The following is a 13,559-nucleotide window of genomic DNA, read 5'->3' on the forward strand; positions in this document are numbered from 1 at the left end:
TGCTCTCAGAAATCAGTAACTAAATGCTCAGCTATAGAGACAGGTACTGTGTCCATTTTCATTTTTTCAGGGAAAATTATACTTACCCATTCAGGCTAAAATTACTATCCAAAGTACCTCCAAAATTCAATAAAATACTGGGCAGCTTCCCTCAAATAATTTGGGTAATGGAAAACAAAATCCCCGAAGTGGAGGAGTGAACCCTGGTAGACACTTGATACAAACTGTAGTGTCAACAAAGGGATGAATTTTCCCTTATGCCAAGGTTGAGAATAGAAACACAGTAATAGCAAAAAAACGTTGCAAAGAAGACATTAAAAATTATCAGGAATAAATAAGCTGAATTTCCTGAGCTTTGCAGCATGCCATAAAGGACTGATGTGCTAACTTTCATCCAAGAATGTTAAAAGAATTAGACAACCATCCAAATGAATAATTTTTGCTGATTTTTACCAAGTACTACAGTGCTGGGGAATTCTAAAGGGCTGGGAAGATGCCACTATTGTGCCAGAAGTGGTTTCAGAGAGCATCTTGGGAATAGGTAGGTGCTTTTGCTGAGCTTGTTCCAGAGAAAATCATGAGAAGTGCATCATGAGAAAGAATTTAGTATGGTAAATGAAAGTCAGACAACATAATTACATCAAAAATAATTGTTGCCAGATGTCTGCCTTTTCCTGACACTGTCAGGTTGCTTGGTGAGAGAGCTACAAGGACATACTTGCGTTTTGGCATTTGTGATATACTTGATGTAGCCCTGTGCTGAAATATGTAGGGCTGTACATGAAGAGCGTGATCTGCTGCTGCATCAGCAGAGGAATATCATATAAGATAGTTCTAAGCACTGTCTGTAAAATTAGTGAGAGCTCTTTCCAAACTGAAAAATATGCAAAGCAGAACTTCAAGAATTACCTGAGACTGAAAAAAAGCTCATAAGGAGTAAATACAGAAGTTGTGCCTACGAAAAAGTTTAACATGTTGTTTCTAGATCTATCTTAAGTGTTTGTACAAGACAATTTTAATAATTAAGAAGTTGTGATCTAAAAGGAAAAGAAGCAAAATTTTTTTAAAAGGGTTGGAATCTGAAAAAAACCCAAGAATTAAAAATCACATTTCAGTTTAACAGTTCAGGTAACTACCACTCAGAACAGCTCAGGGACATGGCTGTACATTTTCAAAAAATTCCAAACATTAGGCTTGCCACAAAGAGCCACAAAGATGCTCCAAAGCTGGGGAAAGTGAGTGCTTAGACATTGAAACGAAACTTTAAATCTGCACAGTGTCCCAGTCATATTGCTGCCGTCCTGCATTTGCAGCCAGGTGGTGGGTGCATGCTTGGTAATTGCCACAGCCCTTCTCCAGGAGATCTTAAATACGTTTGATTTTCTCAGCTAGCCCACTTTATAAAGAGTATTACAGTTCCAACAGGGGGTATTAACATGTAGTGCATTCAGCAGTTTGCATTGCCTCAACCATGAATGAAGAAGGGACAGCAGCCTGAAAGAGCACTCGCTTGAGTCTTCAGATGTGTGGGTTTAGTGCTCTGCTCTTCATCAATTTTTCCATATGACACTTACAGCAGTAACTGAAGTGAAAATCCCAATACCTGCACCTTCTTTTTTTTCCAGTAAGGTTTTGCAAACTCATTGTTTCCTGGTTCATGCCAAGCTCATGTCCAGAATTGTGTCGGTCATGTCATTAAAGTGGCAGAGCAAAAGGGTGTTGTGGGGGTGAAGCAGTCTTTAGGTTTTCTTCTAAAAAATTATATCATAAAAACTGAAATCAGAATTAGACAGGTTCTCAGCCCCTTCTGGTTAGCGATTCACAAAAGGCATTTACTTTCAGGAACACAATCTGTTGTGCCTAACCTAGCACTTGCCTGCTTGATCCAGTAACAGCCCAGAAGTCAATGCCATTTGTGTTCAGAATGAAAGCTGAAGCTTGCAGAAAGCCCTCACACATCTGAAAAAAGGCCCTCACATCTGAGCCTGTGAGTGCCTCATCTTGCAACAAGAGTGAACCAGGTTTGGTTTGCACATCTGCCTGCAGGAATTCAGCTACGTGTGCCCAATTCTCAGATGCCTGGAGATTGGACTCCAGTACACTCTGCAGTGAGAGACAAGCCCAGCAGCTCTGTCTGAAGCTGATTGTCATTGCAGAGCACAATTACATTCATGTAACAGAGAGGCGTAGCTCAGTGTTACGGGTTGCCTAGCTCAGCAGGGATGTCTGTACAGGAAAGAATCTTTTCCACTAACTGAAAACTCCTGAAAAGTCTTTGGAGCGAGGATCTAGATTCATCCTTTTTTTCTTTTTCTTTTTCTTTTTCTTTTTCTTTTTCTTTTTCTTTTTCTTTTTCTTTTTCTTTTTCTTTTTCTTTTTTTTTTTAATATGTAACCAAATTTATCTTGTTATTTTCTGTATGAAAGTGGTGACTAAAAACAAGGTGTGCACAGGACCCTGCAGTTAGCTCAGGGAACACTCAACCCCAAAATAAGACAGCATTTAAGGGCCAGTCCGTGCTGGATCTCTGGGACTCCAGTCAAAAGTACTTGGCCTTTTCCATGATCAGTATTGGCAAATCTGGTGCCTATTTCAGTGCTCTAGGTTCCTCTGTGGCAGCATGGCACCTAAGGAATTCTCTGGAACTAGTCCTGTGTTCTTTCCTAAGGGGCCAGAGGCCGAATCAAATATCAGCTCTGTTACCGCATCAGCTGGGGTATGGGCTCTGCAATTCCGGTGCAATATCTTGGCTGATGGGACATGCAATTCCACTTGGCTTAACTTGTTCTGCAAAGGGGGTTACATCATACCAATTTGCATTTTTTGTCAGCTAGGAGCACACACTGTGGCCCTGCTGACTCAAAGTAACTTGACTGGGAAGCCCTCCCTTACCAGTCAGTTTTCCAGGCAGGGTACAGGTATCACAGCAAATTCAGGCTGAGTTGCCATGTCAGAAGGCTAAATGCAAGATCAGAGTGGGTTGGGTTGGAAGGGACTTTAAAGACAATCTAATTCCAATCCCCTGCCATGGGGAGGGACACCTTCCATTAAATCAGGTTGCTCAAAGCCCCATCCAACCTGGCCTTGAGCATTTCCAGGATCATCTGGAGTTGCACTGATGGGGAACATGGAAATGCCATTATTTCATATCAAATAGATTCTTTCTTTCCTAGACACAAACCTTACAGAATGATGCAGTTGTTTTTTTGGTTTGGTTTTGGGGTTTTTGTTTGTTTGTTTGGGGGTTTTTGCTTTTGGTATTTTGTTTGGTTGGGTTTTTTTGATCAGAGTAACATGCTTTACAGAGGTATTTGGTGTACTTACCTAGGTCTGTAAAATGCCTTCAGGCAATCTGAGAGCAAGATGCAAGCCCTACAAATTTTAACAAATACACTTTCTGTCAACCTGTTCCATATCTGCTCAAAGGGCAAACTATTATTCCAGCATTACAGCAGTTTTATGTGTAGTTATTTCAAAATAAACTGTAATCATCGCTATGTGGATATATTTTTATATTAGTGCAAATTAATTAAATGTTCACAGACATCATACATGCACAATTCCAAAACTGCATGCCTGTAAATCCTATGACGCTAATAGTTGTTGGTATGTCTGTATTTTAGTTGCTGGGATTGGTCTAATTCCTGAAAAGAATATGAAGAATTCAATGTACATTCTAAACCATAAACAAAATTTGCAGTGAAATTGAATTTTTTTCTCTACAGTCCAGCTGTCAGTGGATCAACTGTGCAGTTACAGGCTTCTCTCTTTTTTTTACTTTTAAAAGTGTATTAATGACAAAGCTAGGCTCTTAAACTACTGCCTCTGGCATCAGTTGCTCAAACATAGCTGTGTTGCACTTTTTAGCAACCAAATTAATTCCACATGAAGAGAAAAAGTATTCACTCTTTTCCTTTTTCAAACTTTGCAGACGTCTTGCAGGAAATGGCTTGACATACATTCCTAAGGGAGCATTTGCTGGCCTTTTCAGTCTTAAAGTGCTGTAAGTAAACTGTGTGTTGTTTGATATATTTCTGATTTCTTAAAAGCTCTAGGGAACTAATTATCCAGTGAAGTTTTGATCAAGTAAATTACATATTTTGATCAGCTCATTTTGAACAATTCAATTGAAGATACATATGAACATCATTAAATCTTTGTTTTTTCACATAGAAAGTATCCTAAAAAAAGTTGGAAAACATTAATGGCATTCTAAAAACAACTTGCTGATCAAGTAGATGTCTCTGTACAATATCAAAGGTAAAAATTGGTTCAGTTAATAGTTTCTTTATTTTCTCAAAAATCCTGATTTAAACTGAACTTTTCATGGTCACACAAAACTGGGGGGAAATTGCCTTTTCTTTTTCTTGAGAGACATGGGGGAAAAACATTATTGTATACAACACAATGTAGTTTAAAACACTGGTCGCATTTCCTATCTTGTTCTTTGCAATGTAATGACTATTACATGTATTATAAGAACATTACAAAACCCTGGATTATTTGGAGTAATAAGACATTACATACAGTTACTAAAATTATTAGCAGGCCACATCTCACAGTGTTTACACTAGAGGGGATCTTTGCCCATGTAAAGTTCACAGAAACTGTATTATTAGCAAGAGCACCGACCTCCAATCAAGCCAGGCCTGAAGCTACTCTACAAATCTCTACTGAAAAAATACTGAGCTGGAAAAGAAGTATGAAGGGATTCCCACTCCATCTGCTTTTAAATTGGCAAGCTCTAGCTCTTGTTGGCCCAAGCAGATTTAGGCCTGCCAGAAATTATTTAATTTACAGTGTCCCATTAAATATGCCTCCTTTTGAAGGCAGCATGTACTACTTCAGAGTTATCCACATAGAATATTTATATATGTAGGAGCTGGTCCAAACAAGGATGTTAGGTAGTATGAATGAAACCATATTGAAAATATTCTTTAGGAATAGAAAGTGATTTTTCAATCTTTGCAAGCTAAATGATGTGATATTTCAGAAAAAAGTTTAGTCAAGTCATTGCTAACAACCTTTGTTTTGAGAAAATTTATTTCATTGAAAAAAAATAGCAGTTTATTTATAAAGATAAAATTTTATTCAAACTAAATCATAAATGCCTCACACAGGTCAAAGTTATATTTGCCATTGTTGCATTTTCCTGAGTAAGAATTTCAAGAGTCAGTCCTCCACAGCTTTATCAGAATAGAATCACTTCAGAAGGAAAACAAAATCAGTACACGAGAATGAAAATTTCGGAATCACTGGAGGCAATTAGGAGGTTATAAGCCCTATTGAAAGCAAATCGGATTTATCCTTTTAACTTCCTTGGCTGCTTTGAAAATCCTGCTCAAAGCTGATGTCTAGCTGTTAACAAAGCTAATATGCTACAGGTATTTGTTTGCTTTGAAGGGAGTGGGCTTTTGACAGGGGCAGGGGGATGGAGTATTTGTGTAACTTTCTTTGTAATCTCGAAGCACAGCCAGTACAAAGAAGGTAAGCTTGGAAGAAAATTTGCTGTAGGAAGAAATTATCTTTACTGTGTTGATTCTGGGTTTTGTGCTACTCAAAATGTAGGATGCTGCAGAATAACCAGCTACGCCAGGTTCCTACCGAAGCACTCCAGAACTTGCGCAGCCTGCAGTCTCTGTGAGTATACCTGATTAATCAATTTGCAACCTTGCATGAACAGCAATGTACGATTACCTAATAATTATCTGTTAATATCACTTTGTAATGTGCTGAATCAACTTTTTCTTTTAATTGTCTTTGAGCTGCTTTTGGAGAGAATTGTACTCTCAATTAAACATCAAAAGTGGCTGATTTCATTCCAGTAATTTCATGACACTGGCAGCTTCTTTGCAGCGTTATAGACTGGTTCAGCATCTGAGAAGACACTCCTTGGCCTGCAATGCTTTCTGTCACGAACATGGTTTCTTGTTAGTATTCTTTACCAGGGAAGAGACAGAATCCCAAATTACTCCCTTCTTTTTTTTTTTCATTTGGTGTAATTTTTTCTTTTTAAGCAGTATGGAAAACACTAATAACTCATGAAACAAAGTGTACTAGAGGATGCTTAATTATATTCTGTGCTTCAGGCAGGCCTCTGTATTTATAGTTCTTGACTGTCCATGCTGACTCAGTCCACAAGCTTCAGTTTTAACAGACCTCCTGCCAGAACTGCTAGACCAAGAGTGAAGATTGGCTGTTTTCGTGGTATGAATAAAATTATTTGATGTGCTTCTACCCTGTAAGAATGGTTGTACCAGGTTGTGCTAAAAGCTGACCTAGCCCAGCATCCAACCTGCAACAACAGATGCCAAAGGAAAACTAGAAGGTCCAGCTAAAAGTTTAATACTGCTTTGGTAAACTGTTCCAGCTGCCAGAGATTTGCACTCAGGGAGTCACTGAGTCTATATAGCTAAAGGGTCTTTTTCTATGAGTTTGTACAATTCCCTTTTGAGCCAGTGAAACACTCATGATTTTTTTGTGGCAGCATGTCTGGTGATCCAGCTAGCCTGTGCAGCATGGTGAGGTACCTCCTGATATTTACTTGGAACTCCTCACCACATTTGATGTACTCTGCAGCATCAGAAGAAAGTGGAAGCAGCAGTTCCGTATTCATGTACACCAGATTTATATACTGCTCTTTTATCTCCATTAGTCAATTTTTCAGATGTAGTCTGTTAGGATTGTTTCTCCTGTGGAAGCTATTCCATTCTTCTGGTCATCCTTGTCATGTTACTGAACTTTTTTTCAGTTCTCATGTGTTTGATCTGAGACAAGTGAAGGGGGGATAAGTCTTGCACAGCATGGTTAAAGTGCTTGCTCACCATGGGTTTATAGAGGGCAAAAATGGATGCTTTTTTTTTTCGCTTTCCTACTAATTCAAAACTCTATTTTGTTTAATTTTTTAACCTTTACTGAATGTTGAGCTGTTATTTTCATACGTACTGCAACTGCAGGACCTCTTTCTAGCATGTTAGTAGCTACTCAAGAACTTGTCCTGTAAAGTTGGAATTGCCTTTTCCCTAAGTACCTCTCTTGACACTGATCTATACTGAACTTCATCGGCCATGTTCTTGTTTAGGCAATTTGGTGTCAGGAGTTTCTTCTGCTGCACTTGCAGTTCATATTTGAAACTACAAAGACATTTTTGCTTTCTAAACACATGATGCAGTAAATTGAGTTAGTTTCTGAATTATCCACAAAATTGTATTGTCACATGATACAAAAAATTACTAAATTTTCTAAAGGATCTACTGATTTTGAATCTGCAGCATAAAATATCTAGACGATTGAAAACAGAGAAGCAGTTCTTTGGTCAGAGATGTCAAAATGTCATCTGACTCTTCTCTATGCTTTAGTTGCCCACCTTATATTGCCACAGAATTACTCTCAGATAAAATTATTTTCCTAAAACGTTACAAGATCCAAATAGGGAATTCAAGCCAGAAGTTCAAATAGCTTTCACAAGAAATGTTGCTACAGTGTGCACTGATCACCAACATCATAGGTAAAAGTCTAACAATGACAAGGATAGAATGAGCATCTGTACCGATCTGGTTAGAGTAAAGGTGTGTTGGTTGAAAAATGTGCTATGTTGAATATACTGTTCTTTTTTGTGTAGGTAAAGAAGTTCCACCAGAAGGTTAACATATTTTGCATACATTTTGTTCAGCTGCAATCTGAAGACCAAAATTAATGAAATTCATTTATTTTCAGAAAAATCATGTCATCTGTGTATAACTTAGCACTACACAGATACACATTGTACTGTAATAGCTCCCATATTCTTATGTCTGTCTTGAACTACAGGTACCTCCTTAATATACAAAGCATTTGTTAAGGTTTCTAAAGGTGAAGCAGCCCTAAGAATTAATTATCTTATAATTGTTATTTGGTCAGTGCCTTTTTTCTTTATTGACCAGACACAGACAGAAATATCTCAGCCATATGCTTTTGAGGTTACAGTTCTTTCCTTTGATCTTTGAAAAAGTCATGAGAAAATGCTGATCTAGTGACTATATTAGATTTTCTTTCTACTAAACAAATAAAAAAAATCTTGCTGAGATCACATCACTCTATACACATTCTGGACCAAAACATGATAAGCCAAGCCAACAAGAGTTCCTTTGTTGCTCTGAAAGAGATTGTTGAATTTTCAGTACAGTTTCTAAACAAAATGACAGTCTCACTCCGTCTTTGTTGCAAATATTTTTTTTCCTTGGGTGAAGTTGAAGAAGTAAACCAGAGTTTGTGCAGTCCATGTAAAGGACTGAATTAAAACAGAGGGAGAATAGGAATGGTCAGTAGAAACCTTTAGACAGCTGTCTAGCAGACCTAAGATGGAATGATATGGGTTTGTACTATCACCTGATCACTGGTAAAAGAGACTTCTTTGAGAAAAAGAAAACTATTATTCTTTTGTTTGCTTAAAAGGGGCTGTGCCTGTCAGATAAAGGTGTGCACAGATTCAGTTTCTTGTTTCGTATAGTCTAGGAATTTTCTGTTCACAAGGTTGTTTTGCATTGGTTTCTGATTTACAATAGGAATTATTTCTTGAAGCCTTTGAAATAGCAGGAGTCTTTTCAAGAGTGTAATTAAGAGGTTAAAAGCCTTCTCAAAAGCAGTTTCTATAAGATAACAACTTCTTCTATTTATTATGTTTAGGTCTGCAGGTGGCATGATTTCTCAAAGCCTCATTAACCCTTTGCTTTAGGTTAGCATATATGCGGGGGAAAAAAAGCTGGTGACAGGACTCAGATCTCTGCCTTTTGTGGTTTTACTCAAGAAAGGCAGTCATGCAAAGGAGCAAACCATAGCAGCTGCCTTGATACCTTAATCAATGTGAAGAGGATTATGTTAAAATTGTTTTTATAGAAGTATCCATATATAATTGTGCATGCGTACACAATATATACATACGCACACTCTAATATTCCATGTTCACTCATAATGCAAATTCCTCACAAATTTTTGCATCCAGGGTATTTCTGGATGATATGCTCTTGCTATTATCTCGTTCCAGGCTAAAAAATTGCAGTAAAGCTGTCAGTATTAATAGAACCGTTAATTGATGTTAAATGGACTGTGGTACAGAGAACAAGAACTGATGTATTGCAGGAACAAGCAACAATTTATTCCACTTTATTGTCCAAGTTGTATTATTGCCAGTATGCAGAATGGTATGATAAGTTTGAGTGACAAATATTCATAAATTTCTTAAGGCTTGACCTACCTCTAGAACAAATCAGTCTTCTTCAGACAGCAGATATTATTCAATACTTACTATAAAATGAGAAATAGGCACAAAAGTTAACCAAAAACATGTAAGATTTGTGAATTTCACCTTTGACAGGGAAAATCTGAGAAAACTTTAACAAATGAATGACAATTTTTTTCTGTCACTGAAGCAAAAAAAATAAGATTGAACAATGTTAAAATATTCTACAATTTTATAAAAGTCTTCGTAGTTTAATAGTCAAAACCAGGAATGTGCTGCTTTGATTAATAAATGCGTTCAGCTACCAGAGCTTGGACAATGTTAGCGTAGGACTCAAGTTCCCTTGGTGGCAGGAGGAGTAAGGAAGTTACCGGCACATGTTGATTTTGAGATGTGGTTTTGAGCAGAAGGGTGTCTGTATTATTGTGTAGGCTATAATTTTCCTCTGAAATCTAGTGTGAGCACAAATTATCCAGATTACTAGTCCTAACAATTCAAATTGATTGAAAGGGAGGAACACACAGTCTCTGATGTGTCACAACTCAGTACTTGGCAGCAGGGTTCAAAGAGTCACTCGAATGCTCTCATCCCTATTAGTCACCTTAAGCAAATGTATTTCTTTACAACAGACTGTAAGTAGGAAATCTCTGGATTTTGTGTTTCCCACATCACCAATATCTCCATTCTGTGTTTAAATCAAAAAAACTTTTAGTGATTTTTAATATATACGTATAGTTCAAAAACTTTTTATGTATGAATATTGATTTGTTTTTCAAGTGTCACTTTTAATGAGCAGCTTATTTTCTGTCAAACTTTTTTCATTTAATGCATGTATTTGTTTAAATAGGTATCTTTGTTTCTCTAGTGTAATCATCTTGTTTTTAATTACACCCCTTATACACCAGAATTGACATATAATTTCAGTATTTTTGAAGAATCAGGGACAGGTCAAAAACTGGCAATGACATATCAATAATATTTTTACTTTTTTCCTGAACATATTAATATATATATTATATTACTAGCCACTGAAAAGTTGCAAATCTCCATTTGCAAATATTGCTAAAAAAAGGAGGAAAGGGTAATTGGCATTGCAGATGGAAAAGCAAAGCTTCTGCTATTCTTTTACTGGAACTATTGTAACACCACCCTTTGCAGTGAATAGTACAGATGAAACTTCATTCCCTGTTTATTTTCTTGTTTAGACATCATTGTTAATAAGCAGCTCTTACTGCTGCATTGTCACACACAGAAGTAGTCAAAATTAAGAACAGGTTGGATTCTTAATCTGTCTCACTGCCCATGTCAAACCAGTCATGAAGGACATTTAAATGCAAGCATTATTTACTGTATCACCTGCTCTCATTCCTGTGATATTTAAAGAACTTCTACTTTAATAGCAAAGACAGGGGAGAATGCAATATAGCCCATTTTCCAAAGCACTTTAAACAGTTGACAGAGGGAAAAAATAAACCCATCTTTTCTCCCTTAACAACTTGCAAAGTTTCAATCTAGTTAAGCAAATTAATTGGACTTTACAAGTAACAGCAAAGTAGTATCAATGAAATTTTTTAGAATTTTTCAACATAATTTGTAGGTTTCTTAAATTTTATTTATAAAATATTTCAGTATTTATAGACCACCTGATGGTGACACAAGGTTTTACACTAAATATTATCTAGAATTCATCTCAGATGTTCTCAGTAGTTGCTTGGCTGGAACAGGTCAGCAAATGGATTTTTCATTGGCCCCCTACTCCCCCAAATATTTGACATTTCAAGGGAAGTTTCCATGCTTGGCCTAAAAAGGAATGGGACTTTGAGGGCACATGGTTCTGAAGTGCTTCCAGTTCAGGCTTGAAATTAAAAAGCCACTTTTCTTTTTCCCCCAGAAATGTTAACTTTGAACAATTATTTTCCAATTTGATGCTTCTGTTAATAATCCTGATTTTTAGTTGAAAGACCAAACAACTTTGATGAAATTACATTCTCTCCAGAGAATTGTTTTCATGAAAAGACAGGAACCTTAGTTGTGGTTTTCCATGTCACACCCATGATAATGAAGGCTACAGAAGGTATTATCCTTCTTAAGAAAGCTGGTACCTCAACAGGTACCCACAAACTCCCAGAGGAGGAGTTTCCCACATTTTAAATTGAGGTTGTTTGTACCCATGCAGATGTCTGTACACATACACAAAGACATCTCAAAAGTCGCTGTTGCAGTCTCCTTGTTCTATTGCACACCTTCACCATCTGAGCTGCTACAGCCCCAGGGCACTGGGCAACAGAAGAGTGACTGAAACATCAAGCAGTAGTACAGTATCAGACCACCCCTCTCTGTCACAGATATTTTTCTGGATTGATAACCAAGGGGAGGAAGGTAGAGGTGCAAGGTTCCCTAAAATGCATTTGCTACTATTTTTTTTATGTGCCTAACTCAACCAGCCAGTTGCTCTCAAAGGGGGGTGCAAAGAGACTGTATTAGATTAGCAATTCCAGGCCACCAGGTGATGTTTTCTTTCATCCAGTAGAAGGTACTAGGCATCTGACTTTTTCCTGTCTTATGAGTAACCTCAAAAGAGGAGGGATTTATCTCATCTCTAACACAGACAAATTTCTCAACCTCAGAACTGCTAGCCAGAAATCATTCTGCATGGCTGAAGCCCACCAGAGCGTACAGCACATCTGGGAGGCCAAGAAGCTGCTGTTGGAGTGTTTGGCAGTATTTGGCAGTATTTAGCAGTGTTTTACAGCAGATTTCCAGTCAGGTCCTGGGGGCCATGCAGTGACACGCTGCGGTGATCGCACCCAGCCGAGCACAGCAGGCAGTCCTTCAGAGCGCTCCCGGGCTCTGGCCACGGCCGCCCGCCCAGCTGCGCTATTGGCAGAGTCCTTGGCACACGTTTGACCCATGCCAAATTCCCCTGAACTGGGAAATGTATTCCTGGGGTTCATCTGGTAAATCACATGCCCCTGGGACTGTCTCCAGCAGGTGACACCTTGCTTGGGAGGCTAGGAGAGGTCACTTGGAGCCAGTTGGATGAGGACCTGTGAGTGTTCCCAGACACACCAAACATGCCTGCCTAGCTGTGGGGTCATGATGTGAGTCTGCAGCCAGACTCCTGGGAGAACCCAACAACTCCAGCTAGTCCCCACTTTTTCCCAGTTGTGGGGATTGAAAGTACCCAGTATCAGAGCCAATCTTTGTATAAACCCAGCAGTGCTGTTGGCTTCTTGTCTGTATGTAGTGGGCTAGCATCCATCATCTTGAATGCAGGTTTAACAAAACCCCTGAGCAGCACATCTGGATGTGAAGAGAAACACTACAGATTGAAACTCCCATGGCTGCAGAAACCTCCTCATGTTAAACAGAGCACTGGGACAGAAACAAATGCTCCTAAACTGTGACTTGTGATTTGTCTTTTTTGGTCTTCTTGTTGCCATACAGGATTCTTTGTATCAATACTGTAAAAGTGAGATGTGAGAACTGCTGGGCTGGTGTGTTGTAATTAAGCTTTTTACAATAGTCCTAGCGTTTTCCCCTGTGGACTGAAGGGGATATCCTGCATAAAAGACCAGGTTTGAAAAACATGGCTTACAATAGCCAGCAATATTTTCATTACATTCACTTTTCAGAGCTAGTTTAGATGTCACTTGCCATTACTTAAATGAGACTTCAGTTAACCCTATGTGAACAAACCTTTAAGAGGGTCTGTGTGCTCACACACTAACAAAGATGGTGGGCTGTAAGTGACCCTCTCCTGCCCTTTATGCCCTCCCCAGACAGGCCCTGTCCACAACCCCTGTCCATCAGTGCTCCATACTTCGTGGAGAGACTTGACTGAGGCTCCCTGAATGACAGAGCTGAGTCAGGAGAAGAGGAAGGTGATAAGAGAGGGAGCAGTGCACAGCTTCTTTAATCCACCATGTCTAAAATCAGTCCTCCTGTGCTCCCACTTCTCTGCCTCCCCTACCTGTTACGTACAGTCCTTTGGTTTTACCTGTCCTACTTTCAACATCAGAAGAAACATTTTATCCTTGGCTTCTCTATCCATCTTTGTGGCTTCCCTCCTCTCCAGACCTTTCATATTCTGGCCCTCGTCCATCCAAGATGAGGCAATCCATGTAATAACTGTTTATTTCAGAGGGAAAAACAACCTGGGAGAAATCTCCTTCCTGATCCCATATCTAGCATTTGATTTAAACCTGAATGAATGAGCAAGGCACTCCAACAAGACATTAAGGAATTTCTTGGTCTTGAGATACACCCAGGTTGTAGCTGTTTTTGAGAGAAGATACCAAAAAGGGGCGGGGGGGGGGGGGGGGGGGGCACAAACATATCT

At 38.7% G+C, this 13,559-nt stretch overlaps 1 protein-coding gene across 1 annotated transcript in view; it reads left to right on the plus strand.

Annotated features, from left to right (window-relative positions):
- The window catches only part of LGR5 (leucine rich repeat containing G protein-coupled receptor 5), a 152,570-nt gene that overhangs the window by 109,608 nt on the left and 29,403 nt on the right, over positions 1-13,559 (plus strand). Inside the window, exons 4-5 of the mRNA XM_008632814.2 lie at positions 3,932-4,003; positions 5,569-5,640. Coding sequence (XP_008631036.2) covers positions 3,932-4,003; positions 5,569-5,640 — 144 coding nt within the window. The remainder of the gene's footprint in view (positions 1-3,931; positions 4,004-5,568; positions 5,641-13,559) is intronic.

Source organism: Corvus brachyrhynchos, unplaced genomic scaffold (genome assembly GCF_000691975.1).
Source record: "Corvus brachyrhynchos isolate BGI_N302 unplaced genomic scaffold, ASM69197v1 scaffold32, whole genome shotgun sequence".
Classification (NCBI taxonomy): domain Eukaryota; kingdom Metazoa; phylum Chordata; class Aves; order Passeriformes; family Corvidae; genus Corvus; species Corvus brachyrhynchos.